Source organism: Diorhabda sublineata, chromosome 3 (assembly GCF_026230105.1).
Source record: "Diorhabda sublineata isolate icDioSubl1.1 chromosome 3, icDioSubl1.1, whole genome shotgun sequence".
NCBI lineage: Eukaryota > Metazoa > Arthropoda > Insecta > Coleoptera > Chrysomelidae > Diorhabda > Diorhabda sublineata.
The window spans coordinates 19,125,119-19,149,414 of NC_079476.1; the positions used below are offsets into that span (position 1 = coordinate 19,125,119).

The 24,296-nt window shown below is 32.2% G+C and overlaps 2 protein-coding genes across 4 annotated transcripts in view; both read left to right on the top strand.

The window, feature by feature from the left end:
- The window catches only part of LOC130442046 (ATP-binding cassette sub-family G member 1-like), a 53,057-nt gene that overhangs the window by 11,966 nt on the left and 16,795 nt on the right, over positions 1 to 24,296 (top strand). The gene's annotated exons all lie outside the window — the stretch shown is intronic.
- LOC130442048 (protein FAM200C-like) lies at positions 13,808 to 16,431 on the top strand. Its single transcript, XM_056776021.1, has 2 exons — positions 13,808 to 14,432; positions 14,569 to 16,431. Exon 2 carries the CDS (start codon positions 14,834 to 14,836, stop codon positions 15,758 to 15,760), a length of 927 nt encoding a protein of 308 aa, XP_056631999.1. The 5' UTR covers positions 13,808 to 14,432; positions 14,569 to 14,833; the 3' UTR covers positions 15,761 to 16,431.

Consider the following 24,296-nt stretch of genomic DNA (forward strand, 5'->3'; position numbering starts at 1 on the left):
TCAACAAAGGTGCGATTTTCGAAATTTTGAGGTGTATGAAAATTTGAAATCATATAAAAATAGTTTCAAAGCACATCACTCATATGGCTTCTTTATGAAACTTTAGAAAAATCTTCAAATATATGCTAAGACCACGTTTAAATTCAGTGCAACCGTTGCCTTGAGTGGTGGTGCTTCAATGTCAAAACTTGAAGTAAATATATTTAAGTATATCCCTCCTTTTCTTCTCTAATTTTTGTTCTATTCACCTGACTTTATCAATTTAATGAAAAGCTTACATGAACAGTTCCGTCACCATTTTCTAAAATTTAATTTTTTGTTACAATATGTGACCATTTGTGTAACTACTGCTAGTATTCGGTAGATTTTAGATTGGGTTGATTTAGATGGCCCTGATATAGGATTTATTTCCTCTGCTCACCTTGGGTTAATTAAACGGATGTAGGCAGCTATTTGAATGATGAACCAGCTCACTAGGTTACAAGGAAATCGAAAATATTTATAACACTGATGAGTGGTGAATGTTGGGTAGTAGTGATTTACGTAATGCCGATAGGTCATATTAGGTTAGTTTGAATTTGAAGAAAAAGTTCTGTTTGCTAGATCAGAGGAAAAGGATGACGTTTTTTACGAAATCGATGCCTGATTCGATGATGATTTCCGAAACTTCATCCATATACTTTAGTTGTAGTATTTCGGAATCGACCTGCTATCCTTTCCTTCTGCATTCAGTGAAATTTCCATTTTTCTTTTTTCAATAGTATTTTTCGTTAGTTGATTAAATCCATGATTCTACGTTTTTCGTAACTCAGTAATAAAATCAGAAATGCGAATCGATTTTCTTTTGTTGTGAAACTAAAATCTCAAAAGATATATTCGGTTTATTTTTTGGATAAAATTAATATTATGATGACACTTTTTACCGTCAAACAGCCTTGTTAATATACAAATTAAGAATGGATATACCAACTAATTATGGCCAAATTGTATGCATTCTTAATAAATTTTGAAAAATAGATAATACAACGATTTGATATCAGTTTTGACTCTAAACCAAGGTTAAAAAACGTATCAATCAATAATAAGTAAAATTATTTTGTTCGGATAAGTCCTCGAATTTTGTGACTGTCATAAATCAAGATAATTATGTTAAAATTATTTAATTACAACGAATATATAAGTTTTTTTGTCTTAACATTTCAAAGTTCTAATAATTGCTAATGTTTGTATTTTTTTGTTCATATTTTACGTAATAATTTTGTTAATTCTGTTAATTAATATTCTATTGATCCGTTTGACTTTAATTGTACACTATTCTAGTAAATAAAATACAATTACAATATATATTTATTAGCTAAATAGTACGAGGTACATTGTTAGAAAAACAATGCAAATGGGAATATTCGATTTCAATAGGTATCAATTAAGCCTTTTTCAATATAACTATGGTTATTAACGATATAGATATCCTTTAAACAACCAATATATACTTTCCACCTCCATTTTTTCATCTCTAGTCTCCGCTATTTTCAACCCTTTTGTAAACTATGTGCTAAAAAAGTACTACGAAAGATATGAAAAAGGATGTCAATTAAGTATGTCCTTCGTCCCAAAAACAGCGACTGACTATTCGAAAACTTACTTAAGAATTTGAACGATGTGCTAGATTGAGACGAAAGTTTATAAGCACAAGCCGATTGAAAATAATAGAGTATAAAAGAAAAGATACAAGATATATAGAAACTTTCAACGGACAAGCGTAGTTATATTGAGAATATAATCGGGATCAACAACACCAGGAAGATCAATTATAATCCAAAGTTGGTAATAGCACATGGACGTAAGAATGCTAAACACATAGTAAGAAGATCAACAAACATATTTTTTAGACGACGCCATCTGAAAGTTGATCGTTCTGTATTCATTTACATACCGAAGTTGCGTTCTGAGTGGACTCGTGTGTTGCTCGGCTCGTTTCGCTTGTCTCGCAATTTTCAGACTCATCCAACAAAGTAGCACTTTCAGTCCTTGGCATACAAATAACTATTGTTTTAAAACTGATTCTATTATTGCCGAGTATACTGAATTTGGAAGGTGGTAGGAGGAAATGTATAGAAATCACAGGATCTGAACCCTTTCGAGGAGTCAGCTATATATCAATAGAAAAAGCACTGAAAAAGAAGGTAGCTAGGGGTGGAACCCATTACTGGGAGTACCCACAAGGACTGAGACAGGCAAATACTCTCCTCTCAGAGAATATCTGCTGATTGTGCAGGCCTAAGAACAACCTACGAATACTAACAGCGTGTAGATTCTGTTGCACAGAGAAAAAACCTATATCCACATTCTCTCGAAAAGTGGGACACTACGGAACTCTATAGAGATATAAACTTTATTGTCATAAGAAAATTTTACAATTTTATGGACAAAGCGACACAAGTTTATATTAGATAATTGAATTATGTCAGTCTAAGGTAGATTGTAGAATTCTGCCACATTTCAAGCAGAAATGTCTTTGCCAATCTCCGGAGCTTATTGAATGTATTTGCCAATTCTGAAGGTAGCTGTCCAAATGTTCAAATTTTTTTCTTCTAGTAGGGTAACTACGAATGGGTCTCTCAGTTGAGTTAGCGAACCAAAGAAAGGATTCTTAAATGAAAAGACCAGAGAGAGCTATATTTCTATATTTTTTCAAATAGAATTCGCAATGATTTCTACTGCTTAAACCATAAATACGTAACCAATAGCTCTTTTAATTTGAAGATAGATTCGAAGAGGTTCAAACTACAAGAACCCCAGAAACGTTGCGATTCGAATAGCGAGTAGTAAGTTGCTAAAGCAGTACGAGAATTGAACTATTTAGATTAGAGGATAATTTTTTTGCCAAGGTCTACATGTACAGACCATTGAAGGAAACCTTCAATATGTAGACCAAGAAACTTGATCAAATTTGAAGATCATATTAAGTCATTTTGAGTTTTAGAGGCTGTAAACAGTAAACACTTCTCAGTGTTAAAACAGAGCCCGTTTACGTCAGACCAGGATTTAATAGTAATGAAATCTTAGCCCGTGGTAGAATGTAAAACTTGTATATCTGGACCACTCAACGTTATACTGGTGTTATCGCAAATAAAGTGAAATTACCATTAATTTTTAACTCTGTGACATAATTAATGAATACCAAAAAAAAAAGAATTGGACCCAAAACTGAACGCTGAGGTATACCATTGCCAACTTGTTAATTTATCTAAACTTTACCATCAGGTCGCTCCCGTTGTTTTCTACGTTCAAGGTCAAATAGAAACCATTTTAAAAGAACTCATCGGATACCATAATACTCTAGTTTGAGAAAATCATAAAAAAACGAAACCAAATAAAATTTATTATATGGTATATGTCATTAAGAACAAAAAAACAGCATTATTAGAGCATTTATTAGTTAGGAAACCAAATTGTTGAGATTTAAGATGTCACGGTGTATAAATCATTTTAGTGATACAATCGATTGATATTTGAAAAATTAATGACGTCTAGTCTAGACGATGCCATATTGCACTTGCAAAAAAGTGTAAAAAAGGAAATAACGTGCTCAAGTGTTGGACAGTATATAATAGTAGGTGCAAATAGTATTAAACCACGTTTTCAATGAATTCGAAAACATGGGAAAAATTGGTCATCGTTATGTGACACAATACTGTTATTTGAATGGCATTAACTCAACCAATATAAAAGCTGTACAGTAGTAGAGTTTAAACGAGGCCAGGTCCAGCAAATGTGGTGACGACTCCAGAAATGTTGAAGAAAATCCGCAAAGCACTACAGGATGATCGTCGACTGAAACTGCATAAGTTAGGCTACGTAGTAGGTATTGCAAAAATGGTTGTACTCATAATTTGTACATGAGAAAGCTATGAGCATGATGGGATTTCACACCCGAAACTATGGATTGAATAAGGAGTACCGGCTCCAAAGAAAGCAAAGACCGTTCCATCTATAGATAAGATCGGTTTTTTGGGATGCGCGTGGGATAATTTCTATTGATTATCTTGAAAAAATAAAAACTATCAACGTAGAGTATTATGCGAACTTATTGCAATCTTTGAGTGAAGAAATCATGCAAAAACGGTCGCGTTGAGCTGAGCAGAAAGTGTTGTGTCAACAAAAAATGTACCAGCCCACACATCCGTTATTGCAAAGGCCAAAATTAATGAATTAAAGTTTGAATTGCTACCTCGTGCACTCTATTCACAATATTTAGCCCCCTCGGATCATTTTTTGTTCCCAGACTTTAAAAAATGGCTCGGTAGCTAAAGATTTTCCAACAATGAAGAGGTGATGTCGGCAGTTAATGGCTATTTTGAGGAGCTTGACGATTCTTATTATAATAAAAAGGTTATCGAACTTATTGAACATCGCTGGGAACAGTTTATGGAGCTAAAAGGAGATTAAGTTGAAAAATAAACATATTTTTTATGTTATAATAATTAATGATGATGTCAAGTTTCTAGTCCTTAGTCATTATTTAAATAATCACTCATTTGTTTGGTAGTCAAATCTACCGAATATCATATGTAGACAATTTAGACATCAGCATCGATAATGATCATCAAGTCTATCAGTCACACGACTTTTTGAGTTATTTGAGCAAATTGGGGGTTAATAATTATTATGAAATTAGAGGATACGCAGGATATATACAGGATTTAAAAACGATTAATACCTTCTTATCTGAAATTTCGCTAGATTTCTGTATGACCAATCTGAAAATAATACATCATAAAATGCAAGTAAGCGAACCTTTTTTTTTTGAAACGCAATGAAACTATTTCTCAAAAAATTATGGATAAATATGAAAACGTTAAACATAAACGATCATGATCGAAGTGTTCCAGAGGCACGCAAATCCTGGATTGAGAAATGCTTTGTGTATAGAGGTATGTGGTATATAAATACTATGAAATTCTAAAACTGGTTGAACCAGCCCAAAAACATGTTTGATGACTCGCCAAAAATTGACTATGATTTGTTTCATTCTTTGCAAAACCTTATTAATGGGCAATAAAGGAGACAGACCATAAAATTTTTACTATTATGAAACTAGCAAAAGAGCAATGGCAAACAAAAAAGATAATAAATGCACATTTATTTTCGAATAACATGCATTTGTAGTCAATAAATTATTATTTAAAAATTAAGATGACCGTTTATTAAGTATACATATTTAGATATCTTAAAAGCCTTGTCTAAGTGATTGTTTATTTAATATTACGAAAAATTGTGGATATTCTCAAATGAATTATGGTCGCAAAAAATTTTATAATAAGTACGATTTCTACAAAAGCGAATTTAGCCCTGATTTTTGAGGCTATAATATGTATTAATATTGAATAGTTAATGAAATATAAAAAAAAATGATTAGCATATCCACGCATATTATTTGATATAATCAATCATCTTTATTTTCATAAAAAAACATTCTTTATTAACAAATTTATAGAAGTGCTATTAAAAAAGGATTAATATAATATTGTTTCATTAGAAGACACCAGTGAGGTACTTAACGACTTTTCCGACCGCCTGAGGCTAATTTAATATGAAACAGAAGATGCGAACCTAATTTTTTCAAATTGTTTACATTTTTTCAATATTATAAAGAGTTTTGGTCAAATGATTTGAGAGTTGCACTTTATATTTGATGAACTCGAAGAAATTATCAACATTGTTGACGAGCCAAGAAAACAAAAAGTTATTCATCTTAGAGCAAATATTTTTAAATTTCTTGTCCTTCTATCGAAAATATTCCTCTTTCACAAGGTTGACCAATTTTTTAATTATCAAATCAAATGCAATTCATGTTCTTACTTCATTTTTGTTCATACAACTTTCGTAAATAATTCAACAATTCAAAATATTCCTCCAAAGACTGTCAGGTTTGTCCAATTGCTGAAATAGCGGAAAGCGGTCATAATATTTTTGCCCAATCTCATTGACCATCACTCGTCGCGTCGTGCAACATTTCAAAATGGCTAGCACTTGCAGGCGAAGGGAACGTCTGTAAGAAAACCTTGAGTTCATCACGCAATTCGGACAATCTGGTTAAAACCCTTCACCTGGAGAGCTATCTCACTTCCGTTTGTAGAAGTGATTGGTGCTTACTTTCCATGTCTTTACACGACTTTTTGAATAGCCTGGACCGCAGTGGACGCATTTTCACAAAATTCACGATTTGTATGGCTTGATCAATGACTTGTTTCAAATCAGATGGCATTCTTTTCACTGCAAGAGCATGACGATGCAACAGTTTTTATTCTTGACACTGCTTGTTCCAATCTATATTGTGTTTCTTCATAAATTAATCAATGACTTTAAAAATTTCTTCTCCAGTCGTATTGGTCTCCAAATGTGCACAGAGAAACAAATCTTCTTCGATACTTCCACCGAATGGATATCTAACAAAAACGAGGAGTATTGCTAGTCCGGCAACATCCGTACTTTCGTCCAGTTGTATTACAAACGCTTTGCTCTATCTCTTTCTCTCAATCTACCAATCAGTTCATTTTCGATGTGATCTAAAATCTTATGAATTCGATCAGATATGATGTTGTTCGAACACTGAACTGCTCCGACTTTCTTTCCAGGCCAGACCATGCTTCCCGTCACAAACTCGTACTTACACTCGTGAGCGATACTTAAACGGAATTTCAGATTACAACATTTTAAAATAAGATAATTGAAACTTAATAATAATACGTTCATTTATAAAATTACCATCATACCCACGTATATCAAAGGTGAAGCAATTCACAAGTCTAGCTAGACTAGAAAAAAACATTCGGGTACCTCTGGATCATAGTTTGGATCTCCAGTGTTCATCTTAGGTTGTAAAATTGGCCCTAAGTTGTTAAAGATATTGGATGTGTTGGAAAAACTCACACTATCAGAATATTGGATTATACATATTCGCTGTTTGCTGATCGGTCTGCCGTTGGAGACTTTCAACATTAAGGAATTTTATTTTTCGTTTCGTTCGTAGCAATATAAAAAAGAGATTATCACATCCGTTTGTGTTTGTTACGTTCGTCCCAATAAAAAAACAGAATTTTACGGCAAACGGAAAGTTAAGTTTATGAATCGGACTTAATAAGAGGACATCCATCAAAATATGATAAACAAGTTGTTGTTTCGTAGTATATTCAGTTGCATCTCAATTTGTAACTCCAGAGGGTTGTTAGTATGATTATTCTTTTGGAGGAGCTTCAGTCTGTTATTTTCACAGTTTTTTGTAGGTTTGACGATTGAATTCCAATTAAATGTTGTAGGATAGCAAAAACTTCTACTGTATCCACAGGGCTTATGTCAGGTAATTTATATTTTGATAGTAGGTTTATGGTAGTAATAACAGTAGCTCCAATTTTATTTCAGTTGTTTGAAAGCATCGGTGTGTAGATATTTTATGGAAGTAAGATTGGTGTTTATGTCTTTTAAAGATGGTTACACTTTGTGGAATCTTCCGATGTATTCATACTGACATATTAATCACATTTGTAATTATAATAATATTGAATGAAACGTGTTTTGAAAATGAATTTTTTTAGTTTTTTAGTTACCCATATATAAGATAACCGGATCGATTAAAACCTGTTGCAGTTGACGGATGTTGTCTTGAACCACCTATTATAATTAATTTGAACTGGTATTCTTACCTTCGCAATTTTTCTATTTGTTATTGTCGATATAGCAGTGAGTCATTGTTCATGGTTCGGCCTTCATAAATTGTTTACAATTTTGGTACGGTGTTCATTTTGCTTCTTTCATAATAAAACAAAATGGAGAAACTAAATATATATATAACTAAACTAAACTAAAATAGATAACGTAATTATTTAAATGAGTTTTTTTCCGAAAATGCTTGTTAAAGTACGCAGTAACATAAAATAAGAATATGAAGAAATAAAAAAAATTATAAAACATTAAACAATAATGCCATATTACTGTCAAAAAAACTGATTTCACGAGCATTGGACAAAAAAAATAATATTGTTCTTTGAGCATTCGTAACCAAGTACTGATACTATGTACCTCAGTAATTTATTATAGTTACTAGGTCGTTGATAAGATAATGATTAAAACTTTACATTAATCTACTACCATGTTCTTCGTTTTATTATTAAAACATTTATTTAGTTGGAATATTACATAGATTTGTTGTTTAGATCATTTAACCACGAAATAAAAAAAATTATTTCTTTATACGTTAGCTGAAAGTACGTATTTTTTCGTACTTTTTCTCCCTGTGAGCAGTACACGCTCGCATTAAGCCGGTACTACACGATGCTTCTAACGTTCGCACCAACAGTCGCGTTCGAACGTTGTAAGAAAAGTTCGTCGCAGCGCTGCATAATTAATAAGATAAAAATCATTCATTAAAACGAGTTGATTTATCCTATCTGAACAAGAAAATACAATTGTTTACTTAATGAATAATCACCAGATAACATAGAAGAGCCTGAAAAATCTTTTGAAAATACTCTCGTAATTATGTGTTCTGTAGAATTGTAGAATAGTTACCTACAAAGTAATGATCAGCATATAACAGATATAAAATAAATATACTGTATGACTGTCAATTTTGGTTTTTCATACAAAACACGTAGCATTCACGCGAAAGAGGACAAGAAGTGTGTTTAGTTGTACCACATGTGTTGGGTCACTACCCCTTGTGACGCGGGTCAAAAAAACCGACTTTTCATGGCCATCGTTGAAAGCAAAACATTCGTCGAATGACATGCGACCCTACGATAAGTTTAATCATACCAGCGCCCAACGTTGGAAGCATTGGACGCATCGTGTTGTACTAGCTTTATACTTGGTTTGGAGGGTTGCTGAGAACCCTAAACGTATAGGAATGTGAGTCGAATATGAAGTCGCGCACGTGACATGACAGCTGTCAGCAACTCACAAATTAGACACTAGGTAGTTTAAGAAGACTAAATCCAAAGTTGCTGACAGCTTGGCCAATATAGAGAGCTGTACAGCGAGGTCTAAATCGCTTACCTGGTGTACAGATGGACAGGAGACAAAAATGTATCTCTCGATGGGCTCTTGAGTACGTTGCCGTATTGATCAAGCTGTCAGCAACTTTGATTTTTTTTTAAATAATAGATCCTTCGGCAAATATTCTATACACTTTCGGTATCTGAGTTGTCTAATAATTATTTTTATTCTCTACCCTTAAAAAAATGAAGTTTCATGTTTTATAGTAACATAATTCATTCGATCACAAAAACTGTTGATTCGGTAAGAAACTACATTCAATGTCCTACCCACGTGTTCGCTATAAAAATGAAAAAAATGTTAGTCATAATTATGTTGTTGGAAGTTTTCGAAGTGATTATTTTAGAAACCGGTTCGGAGGTGTGATTTGATAAATTATGCAACAATTTGATACATTTGAAATCATTAATACTGGTAAAAAAATTCAAACTTTGAATTTTCAAGGGTCACCAAACAATGTAGTCCAGGAACCCTGGCTGATTTTTGCATATGATTACTAACAAGCTAATTTTTCGTGCGTAGTTTCGTTTCGAAGAGACGTCCAAATTTTTCCTGTGCGATAATTCTCGAATGTGGTAGGTAATTGAGACAGCGGGTATAAAATATGTTGATTTGATGATTCAGAAAAAATTTATTCCTCGCCAGATTTTTTTGCTTTAAATCTAAAGATAATTACCTCATTTTTCTGAAAAAATTTTTGTCCTACAAAAATTTAGGTTTGATCAAAGAGTCCCCCTCCTTCCAACATGTATTGATAGTGAGGTCGTCAAAACGATTACTAACCAGCTGAATTTTGTTTCTAACTCAATTAATATTTATTTAATTTAACGGTGATATTGTCCTACAAATTTCATGGTACGCTACCCCGGTCCCACACTTAGAAACTATTATTAGTACAAAACCATTTTTGTCATTACTAACTGTAGGAAAAAATACGACATCTGCTCAAAGGAAATAATGTCCTACAAATAAACAGGTAAGCAGTCCGACAAGAATAGTCGTATTTGTAAGACAAAAAACAGTGGAGACATCTTTTAAAAATTTAAATAATTTTATTTTTTAGTGAGATGAGCACACAAATTTGTTTATTCGCTGAAAAAATTAATCCTCATCAGATTCATCTGATGAATCTTCACTGCTGACATCGCTTCTATCCTCATCCATTTCATTGTCCTCATTTGTGATATCCGACTCTGTAATAACATGAAAAAATTAAGTAAATTATTTTATCATAAATAATGAATCAATAAACAACAATAGTATTAATAGTATTGTATGTCAGAAGTTAATTCTTCAAAAGATGGACTTTGGGGACTATCAAACCAATAATATTGATATTTGCCGTCAATTATTGTCAATCCAAAATTTTCTGGCAATTTTTCCGTGGGACATCGCATGTATGCATTACACAATATATTGCTGAAGAATGCAGTTCTTTTAATTTGTTGCAACAATTCTTTTTTAGTTTTAAAATTTCTTCATTTTCATTTTTTGATTTATATCCTTTTTCAAATAACTTATACCGTCGTTTATTGATATCATTTTATGTTTTTAATGATTACATTCTGCATACATACTCTTCGATAGTTTGAACTACCTCATTCGTTGTTGTTATGAATATTTTTCTTTAAAAAACTGAAAGGTCTCTTTTTTCCTTTACGAAAGAAAGCATGATTATATTAATTCCCTGTAAAAATATGGCATATGGCGAGTGAGCAAAATAATTGTTCTCCAAGGTTGGCATGAATTTTATTTATGTTTAAGTATATTTTTTTCTCACTCATGCTTAAATTAATAATTATTTCAATTTGATCTTTCAAATACTTTAAATTTGCCAACATATCAGAATCTGTACAATGTATCTGCACACGGTAGTTAGTATTAACTTGACAAATGTGGTATACAATTTTGGTATCAGCTTCTTCATGATAACAAGAGAGGTCATAGTCTTCATCTTCAATTAAAAATTTAACGAATTTTTCTTTAAAGTTGTTGCTTCTCAATAATTTGCCGAAATCTACAGAACGTTTATTTTAGTACTTATTACGTCATACTGTGTGTCCTCTTCACCTCTCAGTTCATGTTCAAAATCTTTAATACTGGGTTTTTTATACTTGTCAAATATAATATGTACTTCTTTTCTATTGTATGTAAGTGTTGTTAATATCTGCTTCGAAATGTTACCATACTTGTTTGGAAGGTTCTTTGACTTATGCAATAAATAAAATCCGTCTTTGATTGGAAATATAATAGCATACCACGCAATTTGTAAGATAAATTTTTTTCGAATAGTTTAATTAATTATTGTCAAATTCAACTAAAAAAATCCTGTTATTAATAATAAATTTTTGTGAATCATCAAATCTACATATTTTTTCCTGCTCTCTCTGTTACCTACCACAACCGAAAGTAATCGCCGAGGATAAAGTTGGGCGTCTCATGGAAATGGAGCTATTCACGAAGATTCGGCTTGATAATAATTATTTATATATCAAGGGTCTTTAATCTTACTTTGAAGTGTAGGACCGGGGTAGCGTACCATGCAATTTGTAGGACAATGTCACCGTTAAATTAAATGAATATTAATTGAGTTAGAAACAAAATTCAGCTGCTTAGTAATCGTTTTGACGACCTCACTATCAATACTTGATGGAAGATCAAACGTAAATTTTTGTAGGACAAAAATTTTTTCAGAAAATTGAGGTAATTTAATTGAAGTAGATTTAAAGCAAAAAAATCTGGCAAGGAATAAATTTTTTCAGAATCATCAAATCAACATATTTTATACTCGTTGTCTCTGGTACCTACCACATTCGAGAATTATCGCACAGGAAAAATTTGGGCGTCTCTTCGAAACGAAACTACGCACGAAAAATTAACTTGTTAGTAATCATATGCAAAAATAAGCCAGGGATCCTGGACTAATGATACATCAATGGAAAAAAATTAGAAATATTCGTTAATTTACAATAAATAGCTTTGATAGGTCTCTTTTAAGTTTCCAGCAGTAATCTATTAACATTCCTGAACTTTTTTCTCCTTGTTCGTCAAGCACAGCGCCCAAATTCTCGGGGAATAAATCCAGATGAGAGTGCAGGATTTGTATTTTTAAAAACATATTACATCCCAAAGCTTTGTAGGAAATAATAAGCTCATTAATTAAGTCTTTGTAATTTTCCGCTTCATGGTCTTCTAGGAAATTTAGAACATTCACAAAATATTTCCAGATGACTTCTTCCAGATCATTCAGCTTTCTTCCAAATTTTCTATCCTTCATTAGTTCCCGTATTTGTGGACCAATAAATATTCCCTCTTTAATTTTTGCTTCGCCGAGTTTGGGATAACTGTCTTTACTGTCCCATTGGCAAATGATACAGCAATATTTTGTGTAACCAAGCTATAGCACAAGCAATAGAGCAATTATTTTGAAATCTCCACAAATTTTTTAAACATGTTCACGCCGCTCAATCTCTCGGATTATGTCTATCATTTTGTACGCATCTAAAACCCTTTATTAGGGTGGATTACTACCCTTTGTTCTTTTTGTTAGCGTTTTTTGCTGGTCCTGGCCTCGTAAATAAGTTTTCTCCATTCTTTTCTGTTCCTGCATTTTTCTTCCCAGTATATTATTCCTAGGATTTTGGTTTCTTCTTCAATATGGTTTCTCTCGGTATTTCTTGGTCTTCCTCTTGGCCATATTTTATCCTTCTTACCACATCTGTAGGTTTCCTTCTTGAGATTAGTCTTATATACCTTATTATATTTTCTCCTCCCAGTTCTTCTTCTATTCCTTTATGTTTCTTCAATCTTCTCTTTACATCTTCTGTAATATCTTATTAATGTTTTATGTGTTTCTATTTTGTTCTTTTCACTAATATTCTTATTTTTAATTGAAATTTTATTTTTTTAAAATGTTCGATATCCTTTTTGTATTCTCTCTCTTATTCTTTCTCTAGATGTGTGTCCTATTGTTTCTTCTAGATCAGTGATTCCCAAAGTGGTCCATATCGACCCCCAGGGGTCGATGAAGTCCTGCAAGGGGTCTATGTAGGCAAAAAAATAAATTGGGGGTCCATGAAATAAAAATGGGGGTCAATAGATAGAAGTTTTCAAAATTACAAAATTTTAATATAATTTTATATAATAATATAATTTTATATTAGTTATTAATATATTTTATGTTGTATTCGTTACATCAAAGGAAAATAAATACGTTAGCAAACGAATGTATATCGAAGCAAAAATCACTCTCTAATCTAAGCTAAGGAAAAGAATCACGATTTGTAAATATTAAACATCCGTTGTTGTTGAAATTTGATTAAGCAGAATTGTTTTTAAGAAAGAAATAAGAGAGCAATGACGACACGCTCCGTTTTTATGTATGTGCAAGCATATTCTTTGTGAGGGCTTCGGTCCACTAATAGTCCGAGAGCCAGCTGTCGAAAATCGAGACGATTATTTAAAGCATGAGATTTACAGGGTAGATAGATAATGATGAATGAAATTAACTGAATTCCAATCATCTGATCTATTTCAAATTTCTAAAAGAGTACAAAATAATTGCATATAATTAATTTTTCCTATAATTTCAATAAAATTATTAATTAATTACGAATTAAGGGTTGTTTTCTTTAACTCGCCGTATAATTAATAAATATTTTCTTGTTCAGAATTAAATAATCTACAAATCTATGATAGTACGGTGCTTTAATTCCGATTATAACTAGTAAAAAATTCAACATTTGTTCTCGTATCACTATTGCGCGGCTAATTAAGGGTAATTTGCCCTATGTTTCCACAGGCTTGCCTGAGATAATTTAATATTTTCTTGTTCAGAATTAAATAATCTACAAATCTATGATAGTACGGTGCTTTAATTCCGATTATAACTAGTAAAAAATTCAACATTTGTTCTCGTATCACTATTGCGCGGCTAATTAAGGGTAATTTGCCCTATGTTTCCGTAGGCTTGCCTGAGATAATTTAATATTTTCTTGTTCAGAAATAATATATTTTTTTGTATTCTATATATTCTGATCTTTAAATCTGAGTCAAATTTAAAACGAAATACCACTGTTTCAGCACTATAAATAATTACCGGAAATAACCCGTTTTAGGGGCAATTCCGTGGATGGACATTAGGCAAGCTATGATTTTTGGAATCCTCATATCATTATCTATCTACCCTGTAAATCTCATGCTTTAAATAATCGTCTCGATTTTCGACAGCTGGCTCTCGAACCATAAAGGTTCAATCAAAAACAGTGTTAATTTTGCTGTGTTTGACATCAGTTGAATAATAGCACTGTGCACTTTGTGTTTTACTTTGTTATCCTCAACGAAAGGAATACTAATTTGATTCGAAGTTTCGAAGAGAAGTAAGTACCTCTTACATTATTTTTTATAAAATATTAATTTTGTTCTTGTTGTTAGAACTGAAGAAAAATTTAAAATAAATAAATTAAATTTTTAATTATTGTTTTATGTTATATAAATAGCTTTCGTTGTCCACAGATAACCAATACTAAGCATGTCCCAATCAAAAAAGAAATGTAGACAGTACAATGTTGATTATCTGAAGTTTGGCTTTATTCCATCATTGTCGAATAAACAACTGCCATTGTGCCTTATATGCAACAAAGTATTTAGCAATGACGCCATGAAGCCATCTAAGCTGGAAGATCATTTAAGAAGATGTCATCCAGATAAATTAGATAAAGATTTGAAATATTTTCAAACTCTCAAAGAGAATCTTTAGAAGAGACCCACGCTGGACAAAATGTTCACTTTGACGTCACAAAGAAATGATGATGGTTTTCGAGCGTCTTATAATATCTCGCTACTTATAGCAAAATCCGGAAAACCGCATACCATTGGAGAGCAGTTAATTTTGCCAGCCGTTGAAGAGATTATAAAAACTGTTTTACACAAACCTGCGTTTGATATCATAAAGAAAATACCCTTAAGCAACAATTCTGTTCAAAGACGCATAGATGAAATAAGTGATGATATTGAAAACTTCCTATGTAAATATTTGCAAACGACCCATTTCTCTATACAACTGGACGAGTCAACTTTACCCGGAAATGAAGCATTATTACTAGCATATGTTCGCTTTATTATGGATCAAAATATCCACGAAGAATTGCTATTTGCGAGAACTTTGGCAACCGACACTAAAGGCGAATCAATTTTTCATGTTTTGAGGGATTACTTTATTGAAAAAGAAATTCCTCTATCAAATATAATATCTATAGCTACCGATGGAGCACCTGCCATGGTTGGTCGATATCGTGGATTTATAAGCTTTTTAAAAGAAAGCGTACCCGGGGTATTAGCAGTACATTGCGTCATCCATAGACAACACCTAGTTGCTAAAAATTTGAATGAAAGATTGCATGAATCTCTGCAATTTGTCATTGACGCACTAAACCGAATCCGCAGCAATGCGTTGAATACGCGATTATTTGCGCAGTTGTGTGAAGATAACGACGAGAACTTCCGCCAATTACTTCTTCACACTAATGTGCGTTGGCTGTCGAAAGGTTTATGCTTGGTAAGATTTTTTGCACTTTTTGAAACTGTTCTAGAGTTTCTCGATGGTAGATATGAAAATTTAAAAGAAAGTTTATTAAAAAGAAAAACGGACATCGCGTATTTGACCGATTTATTTGCTAAATTTAATACGATGAATTTGCAGTTGTAAGGTGATAGTTTAAATTTGATTAAGACAAAGTCGGTCATTTCAGCGTTTCTTGCCAGAATTAAAATGATGAAGCAAAACATTGGACGGAGCGAATTTTCACAATTTCCCAATTTATCCCAAGTAAACTGCCAAGAAGACGATGTTCCAGTCTATGTGCATCATTTGAATGCACTCTACTCAGATTTTGAAACGAGATTCGAAGATATTTTGACGCTAGTAATACCACAATGGATTATTAATCCTTATGGTGATATTGAGGAGACGGATATCTCATTACAAGAAGAATTAATTGGAATAAGTACAAACGAAGAACTTAAGGTAGAGTTCAGAAAGGGTTATCAACAATTTTGGCTTCAGAAAGACATACCTGCTACATATCCCGGAGTGTGGAATATCACGAGAAAGTTTTTAATTGCCTTTCCGTCTTCATATCTCGTAGAAAGAGGTTTCAGTGCAGTTACTAATCTTATTACAAAAAAAAGAAACAAACTGGACATAGTAAATCGAGGAGATTTGAGATTAAATGTTACTAAATTGAAGCCAAACGTTGATAATTTGTTATTAAAGCATCAAGTTCATCCCTCGCATTGAATGAATTAATTTCTTTTTTGTTTTTTTTTACAACACATTTTGTTTAAAATTTAATTAATAAATTAGTTAATGTATAAAAATGTGTTTTTTTGTCTTTTACACTATAGGAACTACTTATTTATTAATTTTTTTTAAAGAACAGGTGGGGGTCTAATAAAAACCATAAAATATGGCAAGGGGTCTACGAAACAAAAAAGTTTGGGAACCTCTGTTCTAGATAATTGAACGAGGATACAGTTTCAAATATGTATTTCTGTGTCCTTAGGTGGTCCATTCCTTTTTCTTCGTATCTTGCTATCTTCATGTATTTAATTTGTTATTGGTTTATTTCTAGACCAACGTTTCCTGTTTCTTATTACATTGTCTTTGACTCCTTTGTTTATTTTCAATTCTTCTGTTAGTGTTTCCGGATATCATAATTTGGCTTTCGTATTTTGTAATATAACTTCTATTAATATCTTGAATTTTTTGGAAACCTGTAGTATTTCTGGATCTTCTAATATTTGTTTATCTGTTTATTGAGTCAAACGGGCTTTTGAAATCTATAAAGATTATTTGTAGCTCTCTATTGAGCTCCCATGTTCCCATCTTTAATTATTCTATGGGAATAAATACTAAATTTTTTTACAAAAATTGGAAATGATTTTAATACGTCTATCCAACATTGTAAATGAAGTTTTACAATTTTATGGACAAAGCGACACAGTTTAATATTAAACAATATGAAATAACAATTTAATTATAATTATAATACAATAATAATAACTTATTTCATACTAAATATTATATTATGCCACTCAATGGGAAATTGTGGAATTCTGCCTAAGATGTTTTTCAAGCAGAAATGCCCTTGATGTTTTAAAAATATTTTATTTCTTTATGTGTAATTTAAAATATTGCATGATTGAAAAATGTGTTGTGAACAACGGAATTAGTTTTGTTTTCCAATTTCAAGGAGAATTTTCAGTAAAAACTGTAATTAATGTGTCGAGATTGCAGACATATATGATTTTTCACTTAACTGTTTTTTACAATTTAACATCGGTACTTGAACACGAACAATACTAACGAAATAATATAATTATTTAAATACATTTCGGCGATTGTAAATCATTAACTAATGATTATAGAACTTGTTGACATTATCATGAAAATATGAAACAGTTATTTCACGTTTTTCTCAAAAAATGTTTGGTCTATTTGGATAAACGAATCCGAAGAAAGATTAAAAAAGCATGTTATTTATTTATTGGTATATACCGAAAAGCAGGAACATTTATTTGAAAAATTATGAACAAAAAATTGAAAAAAAAAATCTTTTTTATTACGTATAAAACAAGTATTAGAGGTTCGAGTGCCTGTGAATATGGATCTTGAACTTCTGTAGGTTGTAATGTTCGACAAAGACGTGCTTCTTTAGCTAATTCCACAGGCTTGCACTTCTTTAAAGAAAGGAATCCCGAGAAATTGACGTTCTGGGTGTCTGTAGACGTTCATGAGCCAAGTCTATTTGTCGAGTAGGTCTTGCTCTAGTTGGGATTATGTTGAACAGCTCGGAAGAGTATCTGCCGTGGTAGTATCGGTGAAACGCTGTCGACTTACTTTCGTATTGAGTCTCTACTCTAGAGATGCTATTTGGTCTTAAAGAGGGACTATGCCAGGAAAATTGCTCTCAATCTAAACACTCAAAGAGCGAATTTGCGGTAATATGTATATTTTAAGCTCAGACAGGACCAAATCCCGAAACGCAGTGACAGCCTTCTTTTTAAAAACAACAGCCTGGGTCTTTACTGCATTCAACTCAATCAGATTGTGATGTGATGGTGGTGATCAATGTGCTATCAACGGCGAAGCTATAGATCGGATTTGCAGGTTTGTCTATCGTTGTAGATCGTTGATGTACAGAAGAAAGAGGGTAGGAGACAAGACAAGATTACTGAGGATTACCAGCATTGACCTCAATCCTTCCTGAAGTGACCTGAATGGATTGGTATTTGAGAAAGCTACTAAGCCAGCCGACAAGTCAAGAAGGCAAATCGTACGATCTCAATTTATTTATCAGCTTGGTGTACAAAACCCTGTCAAAAGCCTTCGATATGTCGCTATAGCTTCAATCTATACGTTGGTACCATAGGCCAGGTTGATTTATGTTTACAAAAGCCGTATTGATGGTCGCTGATAATGTTAGTAGATTCAAGACTTAAGTCAAGTTAGATTTAAGTTAACGTTTTCTTCTATGATCTTGGCAATGGCTGGGACTAAAATAATCGGACGGTAGTTGTTGGGAATCGTCTTTTTTTCGGGGTTTCGGGATTCTAAAGCTCCAAATATATAATAAAGTTAGTCTAATTTGTAGTAAGAAAACGAAAAATATAGCTGGCGAAAACTTCGTTATATATATATATATATATATATATATATATATATATATATATATATATGAAAGAGAGATTGATAAAAAATTGTTTCGACTGAACTTCAGTCTATCAAAATATTTTGATTTGATCAAAATAATACAAAAAACTAATTTTAAAACAGAAGAGACCTAAAATCGAATGTCAATATATATGACACTGACCCATTGTTTCGCAAATTCAGTGTAAATGTTTTAACCCTGAATTTTTAATGGCCGATCATTACTATTGTTTATTTGACGACGAAACTCACATAATTACAAATAATGGAAAGTTTTTATCAATTCCTATACATGTGATTAGTGATACTAAAGATTCAGGAAAATTATTTGTATGTACTCAAGGTAAACATATATCGGATATGATAAAATTTCTATATTTTCCTTTGAAAAATAAAACTTCATTTAAATAATTTGTCCAGAGTTCATTTTACTTTGCGAGGTTATTCTAGAAAAAATTTTTAAGTTTAAATATAAGCTGTCATATGTTATTTGACCAGTTTTCACCAAAGTAACGCCAATATGTACTAAATACTAACCCTCGAACTGAACAAATTTCGCATTGTCTTCATATATTGTATGTATTTATTTCAAATGTATATCATGAAGTAGATTACGCCATAAAATAAAAAGGCAAATTCGGTCGATGATCTTTACTGTGGATCATCATTTAATTTGTTTATAACAGCAACTGACCCAAAAAGATTAGATAATAATCAGATGCAAACTTTATGAATAACTTTCATCAATAATTATGGGCATTAGTTTTTAATTTGTATATTATCAAATTATCCAAACAGACATTGGCAAACGAAACAAATTTCATATACACTCCATAAAAAAGTTATAAACACTGTCTTCTACTTAATTAATTTATTCAAACACATTAAACTTAACCAACTTAACTAAAAATTAACTTCGTCACTACTTGTATAACTACTCTAATTTTCTAAATCCAGTGGTTACTTTTTTATTTCGTTCTGTTCACTATGACTTTTCAATTAAAACTAACTCTAACTGTTAAACAAGCTCGAATATATATTAGAATGGACATTTTCAGAATTCTAGAAAGTTAACAAAAAAAAACAAATGAATATAATAAGTAGACCTTTCTAAAAATTAATTCTTGAAAAAATAATATAATAAAACAACTCCCAGCTGCTTCTAAAAAACATACAACAGAGGTACCGAAAACCATCAAACTATTCGGCGTATTCACCAAATTGTAGAGATCCATTATAACCGGACAGGACCGGCCTCACAGCTCATGTCGTGGACTTATTGGTAACAATAATTATATTTCAAATTGCTTGATGAAAAATACGAATTCAAAAGGGATAGATATCTGTTTAATGAACAATAACCATTACGTCAATATACTATCTTCGATGAATTAATCCTTAGAAATGGTATAGAGCTGGAGTATTTTAAAACCAAAATTGAGCTGTTTCGTCATTTTCACAAAAATTCTTCCGTTTTCATTTTATTCCAAAGTTTTTACAGTTCACCATCCTATTAAAGCAAATGACTCCAAATAAATCATTGTTAACCCAAAAAATAATTAATGAACATCAAACTATTAATCACATTTTAATTTGAAATGACATGCAAATATTTAAGATGTCGTTGTCCTATTATAGTAAATTACTCTAGGTTAATATTTAGTTGCCCAAACACAGTGAACGAACTATAAAGTTTGACCTTTTATAAAATATTTTACTAAGGCATAGCTTTTAATATCTTTAAATAAATTAACCACTCTCTTAAAATTATTATTCAAAACAAACATACTCAATATTTTTAAAACTAATAATAAACATTTAAAAAATCTTGAAAAGAATCAGTTTTCTGTAATAATTTACTGCACAATTAATGCTTTATCAGTTTTGGCTCGTCGTCCGGTTAGACGTGTCAATCCAACAAGATGCTTGCAAATAGAATCTTTGAGAAATTTTAGGCAATTGTATATGCCGTGTAACCAATTTGCTTTCTCTCGAGGCATTATTACTTCCCAGTTGCTGGATGGTTGCTCTTTGTATATATGCAAGTTAGCTCAATATTAATCTTTAATGGCACCTGCTTCGATAGTTTGACCCATCGGTAATTTTCTGTCCATGTCTTTATAGACACTGTCCGCAGTTGAGCAAATCGTGTTTCAGTATTAATTATGTATTCATTAGACCAACCCTTGACTATTTCAGAAGTAATTACTAAGAACCGCGCCAGAGGATGACGCTCACGAACGTTTTACTCCTTCTTCAGTCATATAAACTTTTTATATTGACCAGGTCTTCTCATTTTTGATAAATTCCTCTCCGCTCCGCATAGTCGTAAATTTTCTTTGCCTCGCCTTCGATGTTTATTCGTATGCTCCGTGATTTTATCACCGTCTTTATCTGATTTCGCTGAAGAGCTTGACAGCGAACAGTTGTATGACTTCTGTCCAGGGAATAAATAAATGATATGGAACGTTTATTATATATTTGTGTACATTTATAATTATATTAAATACATCTATTAAATATATTTTTTCTCTATATGTTTATAATTTTAATCTGTTTTACTACGGCTCTTCCATAATGTTAACAACAATTTATAAATATAATTTATTTCAAATTGGTCATTAGCAGGTTCAAACAATGGAAAAGACGTTGTTTCCAATTAGTACTAACTAAATTAAATAAGTATTCAATGGATACATCAACCATTATTTTGATTGGCAAATTGTTCGATGTTCTATTACCTATGTTAACAATCGAAAATAATTGTATTGCTCATATAATTTTGTCGTTACATTAAAAGCTTACTTAAAAAACACTGAATAACGTTTTGTAGATAATATTCAAATTTAATTATTCTATCAATTGCTATACCAATCAAAAACTATTCAAATACTTTTTAGTTCTAAATCTTATCGTGTATTAAATAATTATTTATTGATAAAAAGTGATTGACACAATTTTTAAACTATTTTAAACAAGAATTTCTTTCTTTCCGGATTATGACACATAAAAATAAAATATCAATACAATAGGGATTTGACAGTACTTTCGTTAAGGTGATTGTAATTTTAGCTTTCGCGTTTTTTATTAATTTTGTTAATATTCCACATAATTCTGGTAGTTAGTTTTGAAAATAAAACGTGCATTTTCAGGAACTTACGAAATATTATTTGGTTGGTTTAACATAATTGGGAACTCGCTTGACTAGGTTTGTTGAGTTATAATGATGAAAAAAATATTTTTCACGCTGTAACTTTCTAATTAGAAAGTCATTCTTTCGTGAAATCACCCTTGTATAAAAACCACAATTACAAAATCATTAGGATTTTTTAAATATGGATTAGATTGATTTTAAATAGCCTGATATAATTTGCTTTTCCTCTGCGTACTTTGAGTTAAGATGTTTTTAATGGGGTTGTTTTGAATGAGGGTTTGTTGAATCAAAATACACTAGTGGGCAAAAAAATCGGCACAAATCGCACCCTCTCGTCTTTAACAAAAAAATCTCTAGCTTTATAAAGAGTGTTCTATGCTATTAATCAGTTATTTTTTTCCAAAAGAAAAAATTTCAAATAAAAAGAATCTTAAATAATGAAAAAGAGTTATAATTAATAGTAAAGAAAATACAATATTAAATTCGTTAAAATAATAACTAACCTATCAATATTTAGTGTTCTCTACCGTGACCCTAATAACCCTAATAACAGCTTCCAATCATTTTTCAATGGATCGAATGAGTTTCTCGATCTTATTCCACACTAAAATTTCTTCCACGTATCAGTTCGCCTTTAATCCTCCAAAAGGCGTGTTTTATGCAACACCACACGAATCTTTCTCTAGGTCTTCTATAGACTCGTCTTCTTCTATCGCTACCATGTAGGCACGCTCTGCTTTCGCTTTTCGTAAACAAGCTGCTCGTTGGCTGGGGTTAATTTGGGGCCAGTCTTCTTCTTCTTTTAATGCCTATCCATTAATGGATGTTCGCGACCACATTTTTTATGGCTTCTCTATCTCTAGCGGTATGGATCAATGTCTGAATATCTTGTATATCCGTCCACTGCCTCACGTTCTGCAACCATGACATCCTCTTCCGTCCCAATCCTCTCTTACCTTCAATCTTGCCCTCGACTATTAGCTTAAGGAATTGATATTTATGGCCTCGCATTATATGGCCAAGATATGCAATCTTTCGTTTCTTCACGATGTTAAAGAGTTCACGGTCTTTATTGATACGCCTGAGAATATCCTCATTCCTCACTTTGGTAGTCCATGGTATCTTCAGGATTCTACGATATACCCACATTTCGAATGCCTCTAATTTGTTGATGTTTTTTACCTTAAGGGTCCAACCCTCCATCCCGTAGAGAAGCACTGACCAAACGTAGCACCGCACAAGTCCCAGTCTAAGATCACGATCAAAGTCGGTACATGTAAATACATTTTTAAATTTTATGAATGTACTTCGAGCTTGTTCAATTCGGCATTTTTTCACCGTCCGACGACCATTCTTCATAGAGCCATGTTCCTAGATATTTAAATTTTTCTACCCGTTCAATAGGTTTTCCATTATATGTTACTCTAGATTTTCTAAACGTATTCGCTTCCCTAGTGATAATCATGAATTTAGTTTTTTTGATGTTGATGTTTAATCCCATGTTTTGGCTATGTCCGCCTACTATATTAATTAGTTGTTATAGGTCATCTATATTATCTGTAATCAGCACTGTGTCATCGGCGTAACGTATGTTGTTGACCCAGACTCCATTGACCTAACCAATATCTCTATATTCAAGTGACTTTCGAAAGATGGCTTCAGAGTATATATTAAACAGGAGTGGCGACAATATATAACCTTAATGTACTCCTCTGCGAATCCGAACTTGCTCAGTTAGACCATGATTTACTTTGACTTGCGCTTTTTGGTGCCAGTACAGATTTTCGATACAACAAATGTCCTTTTCGTCCAAATTCAATTTTTTAAGGAGCTGCATAAGTTTGTGATGTTGAACTTTATCGAAAGCTTTTTCGTAGTCTATGAAGCATAGACAAACATTTTTTCTTTGGTCATAGCAGTTCTGTACAAGAACCTGTGTTGCGACTATTGCCTCTCTTGTACCTAACCCCTGTCTAGTAGCCAGTAGCTAACCACAGCCACTTACAGCAACTCCTCGCGTTACTCTGAGCTCTTGTTGGACTTGGCCCGATTTCCCAGTGATGGGCTCTCATCTTTTTTTTCCGGAACCTCGTCTTCGAAGAAAATTACCAGTCTTTTGGTAAACTCTGGAAACAACAGACTGACTCACGTTCAGCACACTGTCCGCTTCTCGCTGACTCTGGCCTTGTCTCAATAAGGTAATCGCTTTATCACTGTCTATTTTCAAATAGAATTTTCATTTTTTGTTAACTGATAGTGGTGGATCAGGTCATAACCTTTTATAAGGATCAGTTACTCCTAATAAGCAGTATTATAAACAAAGGTTATTGATCATAACATATTTTTGGACTACTATTAGTAGTGATATAGTGTACG